The sequence below is a fragment of the Lissotriton helveticus genome, chromosome 7 (genome assembly GCF_964261635.1).
Source record: "Lissotriton helveticus chromosome 7, aLisHel1.1, whole genome shotgun sequence".
Classification (NCBI taxonomy): Eukaryota; Metazoa; Chordata; class Amphibia; order Caudata; family Salamandridae; genus Lissotriton; species Lissotriton helveticus.
Genome location: NC_136068.1, coordinates 928,020,189 through 928,036,807, shown reverse-complemented (window position 1 = coordinate 928,036,807; position 16,619 = coordinate 928,020,189). Strand labels below are relative to the sequence as shown.

The 16,619-nt window shown below is 43.9% G+C and overlaps 1 protein-coding gene across 4 annotated transcripts in view; it reads right to left on the bottom strand.

Annotated features, from left to right (window-relative positions):
• The window catches only part of LOC144769399 (protocadherin alpha-C2-like), a 576,427-nt gene that overhangs the window by 506,259 nt on the left and 53,549 nt on the right, over positions 1 to 16,619 (bottom strand). Inside the window, exon 1 of one of the 4 annotated variants that reach the window (XM_078653463.1) lies at positions 12,526 to 15,008. The exons of 2 other annotated variants lie outside the window; for them this stretch is intronic. In XM_078653463.1, the coding sequence (XP_078509589.1) occupies positions 12,526 to 14,919 (2,394 nt within the window). In that variant the 5' untranslated portion in view covers positions 14,920 to 15,008. Of the gene's footprint in view, positions 1 to 12,525; positions 15,009 to 16,619 lie in introns of those variants that run through there. One more of the 4 variants, XM_078653462.1, reaches the window with a different exon arrangement.

Below are 16,619 nucleotides of genomic sequence, written 5' to 3'. Positions count from 1 at the left end.
ATATAAAGGGTCGGTCTGTAAAACTGCCAAAGTCTTTAAAACAGTGCGCTACCGTAACATCCACGACTTTGGCATTTTATTCGTTTGCTTTGTCTGACGGGTTGCCCACTGCAGACAGCATTCGTAGATTGAAGGTGTTGGACGTAACTTGTCTTAAAGGTGAAGTGTCGGATACTGTGCGTCATGACCAGGCACGATCCCCTGTCATGTAAGGTAAAAGAGAAGCTGTATCTACGTATGCCAGGTTACCTAACAGTGATTTACATTGCAGAGGCTCCGGAGGGAGGGATGGGGGTTGGAAAACTTACATTTGTTGCTTTTCAAGAGAAATGCTGGTTGAAAGGTGCATCACTGTCTTCTTCCCTAACAGTAACGTTTTGCGTGCTATGCGTCAGGGCAAGAGAGGAGGTCCGCTAATGTCACAGTGAAAGTAACTTTAAAAGGACTCTTCCACCACCTAAGCCACAGCCAGACAAAAATATTGTGGACGTATCACACATTTTACAAACATACATTAATAAGCCCTTACGTAATGTGTGGAGTATCAACTCTGAACTCCAATGCAGATGTATTATTCACCCAGATGAAATACAGAGCAGTAGAGCGAGGCAGCTTAGAGCTACTAACACCACCCAGGTCCACCCAAGTAAAGTATGCGTAGCAACCAGCTGAAAATTGTTCAGAACACTAACCCTAATGAGGTCAGTCTTGATATGTCACTCACATAGCTACATGTATATGAAGCTTACTCAATTCATGTAAAGGGCTAGCAGAGAAATACTGCAAATCCGCACCCCTTAGGAATCTACCCTGCTGAGGTATCGACAAAGTCACTAGTACCAGAGAATTACTCACACACAAACCCCTTTGGGGTCCATTTGGGTGAGAAATATTCTGAAACCACAGCACCAGGCAGCGGTGGAAGGTGCGTTTTCCAGATATTCATAGGGGTCAGCTTTGAAGTAAAAACATGACTCAAGTGCAGGTGAGCTGACAAGTTAATTTATTCTCAGTCAGCAGTGCTGGGTTGCCCTGTTTGGGAATCTATGGGCTATATAAATAATAAACATAGGTAGATAGAAACCACCCTTTTTGTTATGAGCATCTGTATGAGGTACACCCAGATTACAAACTCTTTATGAAATACACCCGGATGAGGCGTACAGGTGTAGCTGGGAACCCCGATTGAGTGGTCCAAGGAGACCAGTTCTGGGATAGGCCGACGTCCTTGGACTAAATGGACTAAACAAATAAAATAAGAATGATGTAGGCAATGACATTAAAATCGAACAGTAATGACGGTTACAACCAAAACATTTATAATAAACCCAAGTCCACATGTTGTATGAACATTTAATGTATACTTTTGATAATACCCCAAAGAAGAAGTCTAGACATACTGTAAAAATAAGAAAAGCTATGAGATATAAACAGGTTTATGCAGGACACTCTATAACCCACACTGATAACCACCAAGTGTGACATCTGCAAGAAAAAGAGTAACTGAAAAGTATGATCACAATTTGAGAGCGGGATAGGAAAAACCATGTTGGCTGGGCTGGTGAAAGGGGCACCTGGACGGTATTAACGAAACTGGCTGTGGTGGAATAACCAAAGAAAATCGCCAATATTGATGCCCCAAAGCTTGCCTGTGACAAGGTGCCAGCAATGATGTTTGCGGACGACACCTTGTTACTTTCTAAATCGCCGATGGGCATCGAAAGGTCTCTTGACTTCTTCTCTATATTCTGTAAAAACAGGGGGATAGAGATTAATACATCAAAAACCAAGTATATGGTATTTAATCCTAGCAAAACTTCTCGCCCTAATCCTACTCTAAATGGCGTCAAGTTGGAGAGGGTGGCAATCTTTGACTATTTGGGTGTTACTCTGACGGAAACCTTTGGCTGGGGCCCGCAGCAAGAAAAGGCAGGCTTGAGGCTAGCACAGATGACTGGGGGCCTAGTAAAACTATATAGGAGCTTAACTTCTAGACAATTGGGCTCATTGATAGAGATCTATAGAGTTCAAATCGGGAGCACCATAATGTATGGGGCTGAACTTTGGGGACCCCACCCTGTAGGTGCACTGGTTAGCTCCGAGAACAACTTCACAAGACAGCTCTTGGGCATACTAGCTAGTACCCCTCTTGTCCCCCTACGAATGGATCTTGTGCTTAGACCCATAAATGAGGAGATTGGGCTACGACCCTTGACCTTTTGGCGTAAATTATGGGCGACCCCAGGATTAGCAGCCCATCAGTTGGAAGTAAAGGCGATTCTTGGGCTCCCTGGGGTGGGAAAACTACCCTGGTTTGCACATATAAAAGACTTGTGCTCTAGACTAGGATGGACAAACTTATGGACCCATCCTGAGGAAGCATCCTTGACAATCTCATGCCTTGACCTAGTTAATTCCTACAGATCTTTTAGACTGGCTGAACTCCAAGTAGGCACAAAGTCTGACAGTCTAACATCTGACTTTTTTAATTTCAAAGATCAGTTTCTATTTGAGGCTTTTCTTGATGAGGTCTCCCCATACATGGCAAGGAAACTTTATGTCACTCACAAAAGGCCACCAGATGGAAAACAAAATAGAAAGAAAAATGCACCATAAACAAATACCAAAAGAGGCAACGGGCATTTGTGTATTAAAGACGAGAACACTCACTCACCCATAGGGTGACATGCTTCATCAATGGGTCCCCTCTTGCACACAGTGTCCGCAAGGTGCACAGTGAGGGTTACAACTCTCCCAAGGAGAGGAGCATGACGTGTTGTTTTCTCCAATGTGACGTGTGAGTGAAGGGCAGAGTGCTAAAATATAAGTGTGTATTAAAAACCACCTAATCTGGGGGAAAAAACTTTATTCGGTATCCCCAATTGATGGACTTAAAAACAGTGTAACTCAGGGATAAAAATATATCCCTAATTGACTAGGTCAACATGTTCCGGCTTATTGATGTGAATTCTAGCATTCTTCAGGACCAATGTCTCGTCACTCTGCAATAATCATGAATAAAATTAAAAAAAACATACTTAATTATTGGTTTGGAAGGTTACAGAACCAGCTTCAATATGGTCCGCCTTCTGTAACACAAAAACACAGTCTCAAGATCTTAATCAGTTCAGTCAAATGGTGCCCAGGTGCAAGTGAAAAAACGGTGCCAAACAACAAAGTGACATGACACCCACTACCACACAATTTTATGTGAACAGATCTCACCATTAGCAGGACGAATCTCTGCTTCCTACCTTCAACTACGATCCTCTTACCATAATACTGAAAGTCTTAAGAGACAAGAGTCAAATAAGCATAATTAATACTACACGATGCATTATATCCAAACTCACTCTATACATTTACATCTTATCTCATTTACTAATAGTTCTATTGCCTTCCTGTACTCCAAACACAAGCAACTGCTAGTGAGAAAACTAGTACTGGTCTACCTTGTTTAGCAAATACCCTCCGGTTCTGCGTGTTCGTTACTACGGTCTTTTATTATTCATAACCCACAAAAAAGCACGGGGAGCAGCGTTCGCATCTACCACACCTTATATCTAACTCACCTACTCTCGCAGTATTGCGGTCTATCTGTAAGAGGTCTGGAAGCGGGAACCGGGTGTCTCTTCTCCACCGTCTTTTAGATCTACGCGTATCCCGACCCGGAAGTGTAAAACAATAGCTTCTGGGTTCCGAGACGCGATCTCGGGATTTTCTATGAAATCGTTTTAATCTCTCCGGCATGAGCAGTAACAAAATAAAATTGAATATCACTACAGCCTTACTTTCTAAATCGTTATTGATAAATTACAATCTTTAGAAGTTCCATAGGCATGTGTGTATATTACAAGGCATGATGGGACATGTAGTCAACTGAAAAAATCTTCTAAACTATATCCTCATTTATCCTTGAAAAACGGAGTATATTTATTTTATTTTTCAAATGTTATATTTATCTCTTCTCTTATGTCCAAACTTTCTTATGTCAGAACTATTTTTTCACGGCACCCAGACCAGAAACATCCAATACGCAGTTTTCATATATATCCCAATCCGTAATAGTTCTTAATGTTAACGGCAAGGACAATATGAATGGAACTGCATATAAATGACTCTCCCTACTGTAACAATATTCTTCTCAGTACATGCTAGAGCAAATTCCAGGAGATGTCATCGTTTAGTCCTGTGATATGACTTCTTAAACGAAACACCCACCTTTGCTCTCTACGCAAAAGAACTTTATCTAAGGCCTCCATATTGATGTCATATCTAGGTTTATCTATGATGAACCAGACAAAATCATCCTCAGTATGTGTCATGTCACAAAAATGTCTTGTCATTCGAGTATTAGTCTTTTTAAATCGCAATGCACTTCGGTGCTCCACGATCCTCTGTCTCACCTTTCTTGTCGTCATTCCTATGTAGATCAGTGAACATGGGCATAAGATCATATATATAACTCCACTCGTGTTGCAATTAGTATGTATATTTAACTGCCATGGTGTGTTAAGACCCAAATCTAATTCTGTCACATGTTTGGTGAAGGGACACACTGAACATGCCCCACATGGAAAATGCTCTGCAGCTGGTGAGGCTCCCCATAACGTTGTCTGTCTCCTCCCTTGTTGTTGTTGAACCTTCGGTCTAGTATGTACTAACATGTCTCGAAGGTTACTACTGCGTTTCAGGGCAAAAATTGGTTTGTCTAAAGATAAAGACCCTGTATTTAGAATGTGCCAGGACTTGTTAACTGCTCTCTTTACATTCTCAGTCAAAGGAAACTTTATGCCCAGTTTAGGTGGGGCTGTTTGCCAGTACATACATTTATAGACAAATGGACCAAAGCCATCCCAATGGGCTGTCCTGGTTGTGAGGGTCAGGAAGAAACCCTTATGCATGTATTTTTTTTCTGCCCAGGCTACAATGCACCCAGGAGGTACTGGCTTTTACCACTATGCATGGGGTTTAGAGAGATAAGGGTGGCCATTGGAGTTATGCGAACTGCAACTCACCCCCGATTGTTTTCACTGTGTCCCGCTTCCTAAGCTCCATGTGGCTTAGGCGTCGCAAGTTTTTAAACTCACCAAGAACATGCTAAATGTTCAGTCCATTTTCCATTGCTTTGATCTTTTTAATAATGAATTCCATGTTTTAAATGTTTTTAAACCTTACCATTTAAAAAAAAATGTTATGAATTTGTATAACCTATGGTTGGTTAATGGTAATATTTTGTAATGCTTAACATTTTGTGATGTTTGTATTTTATCTCTGCTTTTATGGTCTTTTATGATCGAAATAAAGCTTGGAAATGGAAGAAATGGAAATGGAAACTGGCACCCAGTACAGATTTTTTTCAATAGTGGCGAAAATTTACAGTAAAAAAAAGTCACCACAGTGAGTGATTCTCATTTTCTGCATGAATGGGGCTACTCCTACAGATGCCTGGTACCTTCACACTTGAGCATTTTCATCTGCAAGGGACTAAGGCATTACATTAGAGAGGGTGACATATAATATACTCTCAAAATTGCTCTATATTGTAATTTTCAATGGAGGACTCTTTATAAAAGGAACTTCCACCACCACGCAGTGGACATCTCTCTGGCAAGAGGACTGTGGTAAGTACCAAATTGCAGGGGTGCAGAATTCAGGCACATGAACACAAGTCATAACACACTGTATTGCCACTACATCATTAGAAGTTCATGGGTTGTTAAAGTTCTCGATCCATGGCGTACCACCATTTTCTCATCTGCCCCGCCTCATCCTGCTGATGGTGGTTCTTCTCACACTCCAGGTTGTGTGGCCTGCTGTTCTGGTCTTCAGACCTGCCACTCCTGCCAGTTATTCCCTATCACCCACACTGTCGCAGAGAGTAGGGGGAGGGAGAGGCAGCATCCTTTCCTCACTGACATCACCCAGAAAGAGCTCCCAGAGGTTATATTATCTCCCTCAGTCAGATAACAAATGTGCACAAACTACATATCAGCCAGGCTCCATGGCTTTGTTGTGGCAACGTTTCTTATGCCATCTAGATAAGTTATTCTAAGTGTAAACAAAATGTGGTAGCTGTGGGGTGGTCTCCATCTCCATCCCATGAGCAAATAATGCAGGGATGCGATTAGCGGTACTAATGATCGGATCCTCTTCTCCTCATTGATTTATTGTAATTGTGCCCGGCTCTTAACATGGATTGTTCCGTTTTAACACTGCATCTTCTTTTATGATAACAGCTCGTCTGTTCTTTTTTTTTTATATCTTATTTTATACAGCAGGTTTGGACTTAGCCCACATATGTCGGAGACGAGTTTCCTCAGTATCTCCGGTACATGTGGAAGGTTTTACCTCCTGCAGAGGGGCAAATGATCTTTATCTCAATTTGCCTCAAGCTGGATGGGGCATCTGCATTAAAGCATTTGATGTCAGTGTCCTTTGCGATGGTCTGGCCCCAACTCTGTAGGGATGGCCCCCTGAAGGCTTAGAGTTAGTGCTATTAGAGAGTACACATTCATTTTTATTAGCCTTTCTAAAGATAAAGGTGAAAAGATGTGCAGCCGACTATACTTCTGTGCCTAGTCCCTCCTTTTCAGTTATGTGATCAAATGCAGTCCTTGTACAGGCACACTGCAGATCTCTCATCCGCAGTATTCAATGCTACAAGAGAGGCCCCTCTGAGCCGCCCAACACACCCCGCAGGACCACTCGAGGATTGGAAGTCCACTTTGTCTTGCAGTCATTCCCGGGGCCTGCAGCTCAGAGCCATATCTGTATACGTCTATGCCACACATTGTATCAGTGTTGGCCACGTGAGACTGCATGCTTTTTTTTAACTGGCCTATTTTGTTATGATCATTAATCAATTCATTTATACACATCGAGTTTCACGATGATGGGATTTTAAACTGTGACCTACTCATCAGCAGCAGCATATGCTGCCCAGATTAACAGACTAAACTATTTTAACTGATCTTGGCTCTTTTGTGAATTGATGAGAGATATGAGCGTTTCTGGCATTGCAGCCTAGAGCTACATTGTATTGTATTGTATAAAGCACTTGTAGAGCACTAACTGTCACCCAAAGGGTATCCTGGCACTGTGAGACATGTGCTCAGGTACAACCGTAGATGGACAACCGGTAGTTGCTCAAGGTAGGCTAAGTACGATGATAAGTCAGACCTGGGGAAAGAGCCAGGTTTTAACTCTTTTCCTGAACTGCATCAGCTCTTCAGACTGTCTGGTGTAGGTAGGGAGACTGTTCCAGAGCTTTGCAGCTGCAATACTGAAAGCTCTCCTACCTGATTTGGTCTTTCTAAATTTGGGCACCTGGACCAAATTAGCTGATGAGGAGCGGAGGCTCTGGGTGGGGACATACCACGCAAATTTGTTCTGCAAGGGTCTAGGTTTGGCGCTGTGCAGTGCTCTAAACACTATACAGAGGGATTTGAACGTTATCCTCTCTGATACTGGGAGCCAATGAAGTTCTGTTAGAGCCTGCTTGGCAGATGAGTATCTTGGTCTTGATATGGCTAGCTTGGCTGCCATTGACTGGACCCTCTGCAGTCTATCAATCCAATACTTCGGAGACTCCAACAGTAACACATTACAGTAGTCCCGTCTACTTAAAATTACACTTCTGACTACTAATAATCTGGCCTGAGAGGGTAGCATCAGAAGGATCTTCCGAAGCACCCTAATGAGAGCAAAACAGCAGCCAGCTGTTTTGTTGACCTGAGTTTCCAGACTCAGTTTGTTGTCAAACACAACTCCTAGATTGCGCACTATCTCTGAGGGTGTTGGAGGAGTGGCAGAAGGTAAGGGCCAAAAGTCCAGTGGTAATGGAAATGGAATTTTACATGTTGCAGAGGACTTCTGTCTTGTCTGCATTGAATTGTAGAGAATTCTCTCTCACCCAGCCTGACGCAACTTTCATGCAAGCTTGGAAGTCTTCCAATGAGGTACAATGGCCCCCCTCTAGGGACAACATGAGCTGTGTGTCATCTGCATAGTTAATCAGGCTGACATTATGTGCTTTTATGTTATCCAGCAAGGGAACAAGTAGACATTAAATAATATTGGGCTAATAACAGACCCCTGGAGAACACCGTGAGGATTATTAGTGAACTCAGATAAATAGGGTGAAAGGGCCACTGCCAGTCGTCTGTTGGAGAGGTATGATTGGAACCATTTCCATGCTGTACCCACCACCCCTATGTCCTTGAGCCTGGTCAAAAGAATCTCATGGTTAACCATGTGAAAAGCAGCGGACAGGTCCAGCAAAATAAGTATTGCTGACTGCCCCCTGTCCGTCCGCAATCGAAGATCGTCCAACACGGTTACCAGAGCTGTCTCTGTTCCATGTCCTGGACGGAAACCAAATTGCACGTCTTCCAGTTTGTCATTGATATCAAGGAACTGGGAGAGCGCCTTACTGGCCACCCATTGAATGATCTTAATTGGGTAAGGCAGCAGGGAGATAGGTCTATAATTCTTAGGGCAAGCTGGGTCCAATGTTGCTTTTTTCAACAGTGGGGTCCCCACTGCTTGTTTCCAGCAATCTGGTACCGACCTGTTGATCAATGATTGATTGCAAATTTGTCTAATAGTTAGAAATAACTCTGAACTCTGCTCTTTCCAAACTCTATGTGGAAGTGGATCCAGCGGCGAGCCTGATGATACGCCTAGTGCCCTTCTATAAAAGTCCTCCTAAAGAGGGGGCTCATAGTGATTTAAGAGATGGGAGTTTTCCCCCTTATTTTCTCACTCCACCTTGCCCTGAGGTACTTTCACTGCTTTTATCTCTACATCTCCCTCCGAGCATAGACCGCTTGTCCTAAAACCCTCAGCGATTAGGTTAACCTTTTCCTCAAAGAATATTGTGAGGTTGTTGCAAAGATCCTGTGTAGGCTGTATTTTACTTTTTGCACACTCTGGTTTGGCAATATCCCTCACTATTTTGAAGATACTTCTGACACTATTTGGGAATTTTAGAATGACATATGCATAATACTTTGCTTTTGTAGTCCTTATAGTGAGCTACTGTCTCCTTCCAGGCGGCTTTGTCCTCATCTACGTATTTCTTTTACCACTTTCTCTCTGCTAATTTAAAGCTCATTTTTAAATTTTAAAGTTTTTCATTCCACCATGGTGTAGATGGTCTACCAATTTTCTTGTTGTTCTTATGGGGAGCAACCAGATCCAACCTAGTATTATATATTTGCAAAAAATAGCATAGTTCTCTTCCACATGTCTATCTTCATCAAAGATCCCCTTCACAGAAAACACTGGGGAGAGCTTTGCTTTCCGCAGAAGTCCCTTCCAGTTACTAACTAGACAATTCCTTGACCCAGAGATGTTGGGGTCTTTCTTATTCGGATTGTGTATTCGAATTTTGAACAGGTGGTGGTCAGACCACTCCATCAGCAAACTGTCTAAACCTCCATCAATTTGTTCTTCCGCAAAAAACAAGTCCAGTATGTGTCCTCCCTTGTGAGTGGGATCTGTGACACATTGCTTTAAGTTCAGGTTTTTGCAGGAGTGGATAAGATTGTTATAATTTGAGTCCATACTCCCGTTGCACCACATGTTAAAATTCCCCAAGATTATTAGCTTGGAGTGGGTAAGTGCCATACCAGTGAAGATGTCAATAGGCGCCTGCAACTGGTCATGACTAATTACCCCAGGAGGTCTATAGCACACTATGCCTGTCAGCATATGCCCCCTGTGGTCCTTTAATGCAAAACCTAACATTTCTATACCTTCGACCACGTCAACATCCATGGGAATGAAGTCCCAGGTCTCTTTAAATATGACCCCAACCCTGCCTCCCCTTCCTTTGTGACGTGGTTTGTGAAACACTTTATATCCCGGGGGGAAGGCTACTCCTGGCTCCAGGTCTGATCCAGGGTGTGTCCATGTCTCTGTCATGAATAAGACATCTAGATCATGTATTTACAACAATAGCTGGATCTGTACCCAGTGTTTGGGCAAAGATATAACATTGAGCAAACCACATGCCAGGTTGTCCTCATTAAAACGTTCTGGATCTGTCTCTGTAGAGCTGTGCGTTTCCATGCTAGGTTCTATACGGACTCCCACCTCTCCCAGATCTCGCAGTTCTTTACTTAAGTAGACATATCTCTTTTCCCCTGTCTCATTTAATCCCAAACTGGCAGTATGGTTTGCGCAGAGTGCGCTCGATGCGCGGATAGGTGCAGGCGGGCTTGCCTTTCGCACGACTTTGGAGCGCACGCGTCCGCTGCGTGTCTGCGCCATCTCTGGTTAAAACACTAGAAGGGAGGTGTTCTGGGAGGAGACAAGACCATCTCCTTGCCAAGATGGCCACCATTAATGGCCCACGGGAAGTTAGGAGACCGAGTTCACAATGCTTCCCTCCACTCAAACAGCACGTGAAGCTGCGGTGGACCGGGGAAAATTGTGAGCGTAACAGCTATTTTGCGGCGAGTTAAAAAGGTCAGCACAATATTTTCTGCAATTATCTTGTATTATGAGGATCACACTTCTAAAGGGTACACCTAGTCAGCAGTGTCTGAATATGTAACAATTATTGCAATAGTCGATTTCAGTGAGCTAAAATTAAGTAATTTAAAAGCAGTTCTCCATTCCCAAGCAGTACTTGCCTGCAACTATCATCTGCGTGTCTGCCCCTTCTCTGGTTAAAATAACAGAAGGGAGGTGTTCCGGGAGGAGACTAGACCATCTCCTTGCCAAGATGGCTACCACTAATGGCCCACCGGAAGTGAGGAGACAGTAGTTCACAATGCTTCCCTCCACTCAAAAGCACCTGAAGCTGCGGTGGACCGGGGAAAATTGTGAGCATAACAGCTATTTTGTGGCGAGTTAAAAAGGTCAGCACAATATTTTCTGCAATTATCTCGTATTACAAGGATCACACTTTGAAGGGGTACACCTAGTCAGCAGTGTCTGAATATATAACAATTAGTGCAATAGTCGATTTCAGTGAGTTAAAATTAAGTAATTTAAAAGCAGTTCTCCATTCCTAAGCAGTACTTACCTGGAGTAACCTGTAAATTTCCCACTTGCGTCAACAACTCTGGATTGCTTCTGATTCTGGTCACACCGTTTGTTTAGGTGAAAGTGACAACCCTAGAATACTTATTGAATGTTAACCACATCGCTGCGGCAGCTATTCCGCCGCAGCGCTAAGGGGGCGGGGCGGCCGTGCGGCGGGCGCATGCTGGTGACGGAACCGCTCCGTCACCAGCCACGGTTGGGCTGTGCTCATGACGGAGCGGTTCCGTCATGGCCCCGCCCACTCAATCGTACGCCCAGCGCAGGCGCGGAATCCGCGCCGCGCAGGCACGGCGGCCGGGCCATGACGGAACCGCTCCATCATCAGCACAGCACCACCGCAGCTGAAGATGGAGCGGTTCCGTCATCAGCATCGAAAGAGTTAATAACACACCATACTGTCATCATCTGTGTATTTTTTTATTATCTGCATTTTATTCATAAAACTGATGCAATTTTTTCCGCTGGCACAATCAAAGGCAGAATGTGCTTTGTCTTCTTTATCAATATTTGTTTTTCTTTTCAATATACTCAAAGCATGCACTCTGTGCTATGTATGTACCCAGCACCCGTTCTATGTTCTCTCTGTGAATAACACTTGAGAAAGCATTTAGAAATAGTTTGGAGCAAATTACACGTTGACCATAAGCACCACTTAAGTTGAACAGTGGCACATCCTTTCCAAGAGCTAAAGTGATTTTCTTGCACTGACTTCATCACTCAACTGAACGTTGCCACCAATCTTTTTGATATAAGTGTACAGAATCGTCTAAACACGATGGAAATAATCAAAAACCTTCATACTTGCTTTGCTGTCCAGTTTCTATTCCACATAAACAATTGGAAGCATATTCATCTTGCTACTGCTTCTAGGTACATGCATCCTGGCACTGCACTGGGGACACGTTCAGTGGGATCTCTATTCGCACAGTGATATTTTGAAGTGATTTTAGTAACATTGCACTCTGTGCAGTTTCAAAGACTCGCCCTGAGATGCCACTATATCTAATATAATTTCCCATAGCATCAAGGCCCATGATTTTATTTCCTTAGCTGCCACGTTCCGAGTTATCATCTGTTCAAAGGACAAAAAATCTCACTTTTGTTCCATGAAAATGTCAATCGACGCTGGTCATATCACATTGGAGAACAATAAGCTGCATAACACCAAAATAATGTAGGATACTTTCAGTCAATTATTTCTTGTTCTGTAAGTGCTTCAAAGGGAAAAAAATACTATACTGTATTTCATTAGGAAAAAAGTGGATACTTTAAGAGTACACTCTGCAGTAACCTAAATTAGGAAATTAATTTCAATGTCAAATTAAAAGTCTGTACATTGTGAAGTCAAAGTAAGTATCCAGTATGCATTGTTTATTGCTGGCTGGAATTATGACTTAATGTTGTGATATTTGCTTTAAACGCTAATGGCTATAAACATAAAAGTTACCACTAAGTATATTTTCTTACCTCACTGGGTGTGGAGGTATCATTTCCTTCAGTAATGCTGTGTCTCTGCATCAGATCTCCTCCGTTTATTATAAAATGGGTCCATCCCGGATTAGACAAGTTAGATTTCGGAGTTTCGTGGTCACCTTCCGTTGACCTTGCAGTCAAGTACTGTTGGTTTTGACAGTAAGCCCAATTGACTCCTCCGATGGGGCAACAGTTAAGTTTCTCTGATCTCTCTCTGTCATTTCGAACTTTGATAAAATGCAAAGCACTGAAAAGTATAACGCAGAAAATAAATATACTGGCAATAAAGGATATAGAGATAATTAGATAGGAGTTGAGGTTGCTGAGGTCGTTTTCACTCTGGTCTTTGAGCTTGTATTCTGATTTTAGTTCAGGGTTATTTTCTAACAGTGACACTGTAAGTGTTGCTGTTGCTGAGAGGGGTGGGGTCCCATTGTCCTTCACCAGAATGATAACCTCATGTCTTTCCAGATAACTCTCTACCAGAGGGTGTTTGAGGCTGACTTCCCCCGTGTAGCGACTGACCCTGAAGAGTGTGTCCATTGTGGAATCTTTCAATTCATAGGACAGCCAGGCATTGTGTCCAGAGTCCGCGTCAATTGCTCTTATTTTGGTTAAAATGTGACCACTGATGGCCGAACGTGGCACCAATACTGTGTCTGCTGATGCAGCACTTCTGGATCCCACCTGGAAAATGATTGGTGGGTTGTCATTTGCATCTTGAATGAATACGGTCACATTGGTGATGCCACTCATGGAAGTTGACCCATAATCATTTGCTTCAACCCTATAGTGCAACACCTGGAATTTCTCATAATCAAAAGTCTGCAGAGCGGAAATGACCCCAGTCTCTGGGTGAACCGAGAAGAGGCTGAGAATAGACACAGCGTCCACGCTGTTTTCTAACAAGGAATATCTAACACGGCCATTGTCACCTGTGTCTGGGTCTAGAGCCGAGACCTGGAGAACGTGAGATCCAGGCACATTATTTTCTGGAATACTAGTCACATAAGACGACTCTGAGAAGGCGGGAGGGTTGTCATTCACATCAGACACAGAAACCACAATCGTCTTCATGGCAGACAGTGAGGGCGATCCCCCGTCTGTGGCAACGACTGTGACGTTGTACTCAGATGCCACCTCGCGGTCCAGGGGTTCCTTCACAGACAGGGAGTAGTAATTCTGGTATTTGGACTCTACAGCAAATGGGAGGTCAATGGGAATCTGGCAGTGAACCTGCCCATTTACTCCAGAATCCTTATCAGTCACTGAGAAGAGGGCAATGACCAGTCCGGGCTGGGCGTCCTCTTTTACTTGACTAGACATGGAAGTCACTTCTACTTCCGGGGCGTTGTCATTCAGATCAACAACCTCCACTAGTACCTTGCAGTGAGCGGTGAGAGACAAGGGACCCTTGTCTTGCGCCTGCACATTGATCTCATGCAAATGTGATTCTTCGTAATCAAGTGGTCCCTGAGTTCGTATTTCACCAGTCTCTGCATTAATGGTAAATAGTTGATTTATGTTAGCAGTGACATGATTGGTGAAAGAGTACATTATTTCTCCATTAGTCCCTTCGTCCAGATCGGTGGCATTTACTCTTATTAGCAGGGTGCCCACTGCTGTATTCTCCGGCACCTTTACCGTGTACACATTTTTATCAAATGCAGGAGGGTTGTCATTCGCATCCTGAACATTAATTATAATTTCTGACATACCAGACCTCTTCGGGTTTCCCCCGTCCACAGCTGTAATGGTCACGTGATGCTCAGCCTGCTGCTCTCTGTCCAGAGCTTTCTTTAAAACCAGCTCCACAGACTTACCCACGCACTCACTCTTTTCAGTCTCCAGAGCGAAAAATTCATTCTTGCTCAGATGATACGTGCAAAGAGCGTTTGTACCGACATCCGGGTCGAAGGCTCCCTGTAACGGAAAATGTATTCCTGGAGGTGTTGATTCAGCGACATTAAACCGGCTTTCACTCGCCGGGAACACGGGCGCGTTGTCATTAATGTCCACAATCTCCACCTCCAGGCGGTGGAATTCCAGTGGATTGTCCATCACCGCCTCCAGGTTCATCACACAGGCGGCGGCGCTGCCGCACAGGGCTTCCCGGTCCAGTATTTCTTTGGTCAGTAAAGCCCCGCTCTTCATACTTACCGTGAAGTACTGCCCCTTGGTTTTATAAGTCAGACGGAATTTCCGCCCGTACAGATCCCTCGGGTCCACGCCCAGGTCGCGCGCCACATTCCCCACCTCGGTGCCGGCTTCAGACTCCTCCAGCACCGAGTAGCGGATCGGCCCCTCAGCCCGTCCCCCGCAGCACAGGAGCGAGACCGTGAAGACGGGAATCCAGGGGAGAATCCAGGGTCTGCCGGCAAAACCCATCCCACGGAGCCGGTGCCTCGGCCAGCGTCCTCTCCTCCACAGGATGCTGCAAATATCAGCTGCGAAATCTGACAGACGTCCTCACGCCCAGCATCTCCCGACCGCATCAACCCCCGGCTGCTCTGATATGGCAGCAAGCTCGAGGAGCAGGAGCATCACAAAAGAACATTCTAAGACACCATTACTTTGCAATGAACAGTGACATCTAGTGTCCTTCTTGTAATTTGCAGGGATACATTTAGTTTCAAATGCTTCGAATTTATCTTTCTTTGATCTTTCCAATAGGTATGAGATCAACGTATTTTCTATTTTGTATTTTTGTTTTACAAAAACAGACACATATAAATAGGCGCCCAGGCACACACACATCCTGTAAATACAACTAGCTCTATGATACTGAATCTTTCTTGAGTATATAGGGAAACATTTCACACAAATATATTTTGAGGTAGAGTAGTTTAGTCCGTCAACAATATAATCTACCCTTAAGAAGCACTAAGTAGGGTCTCTCACCAAACCAGGTCAATGCAATATTACTACCTAAAGGGCGGCACGTCGGTTCCAGGCGGTTTAATTACTAAGTATGGTAGCAGATTACGAGCACGGTGCCTGTTCCGGCCAGGGTGGTGGGCAGCACACTTAAAGGGTCGGTCTGTAAACCCACCAAAGTCTTTCAAACAGTGCGCCTCCGTAACATTCCCGACTTTGCATTTTATTCGTTAGCCTCGTCTGACGGGTTGCCCACTGCAGACAGCATTCGTAGATTGACGGTGTTTGGACGTAACTTGTCTTAAAGGTGAAGTGTCGGATACTGTGCGTCATGACCAGGCACGCTCCCCTGTCATGTAAGGTAAAAGAGAAAATGTATCTACGTAGGCCAGGTTACCTAACACAGCTTTAAATTGCAGAGGCTCCGAAGGGAGGAATACGGGTTAGAAAGGTTACACTTGTTGCTCTTCAAGAGGAATGCTGGTTGAAAGGTGCATCACTGTCATGTAAAGTTTTGCTTGTTATGCTGCAGGGCAAGCGATAAGGTCCGCTTATGTCGCAGATAAAGTGACCTTAAAGAGGACACATCCATCTTCCAAGCCACAGTCAGACAAACATATTGTAGGCGTATCACACTTTTTACATGCATAATGAGTAAGCCCCTATGTTATTGGTGGAGGGTCACTTATGAACTCCAATGCAGATGTGAGAATCACCGAGATGAAATATAGAGCGTTAGAGAGAGGCAGCTTAGAGCTACTAACAACACCCAACCCTCCGGAGGTCCACCCAAATGAAGTAGGCGTAGCAGCCAGCTGAACATTGTTCAGAACACAAACCCTATAGCGGTCAATCTTTGATATGTCACTCACACAGCTATGTGTATATGTAGTTTACTCAATTAATGTAAAGTGCTAGCTGAGAATTACTCCAAATCCGCACCCCTTAGGAATCTACCCTGTTGAGGTTGAGTCTGAGACCACAGCACCTGACAGACATGGAATGTGAAGTTTACAGATATTCATAGGAGTAGCTTTGAAGTAAAAACAGGACTCTTAAGTGCAGGTGAGCTCACAAGTTGCTTTAGTCTCGGCCCAGTTTGGGAAGTTACTCACTATATAAATAATAAACATAGGTAGACAGAAAGCACCTTTTTTGTTATGAGCATCTGGATGAGGTACACCCAGATTCCATATCATTTATGAAATACA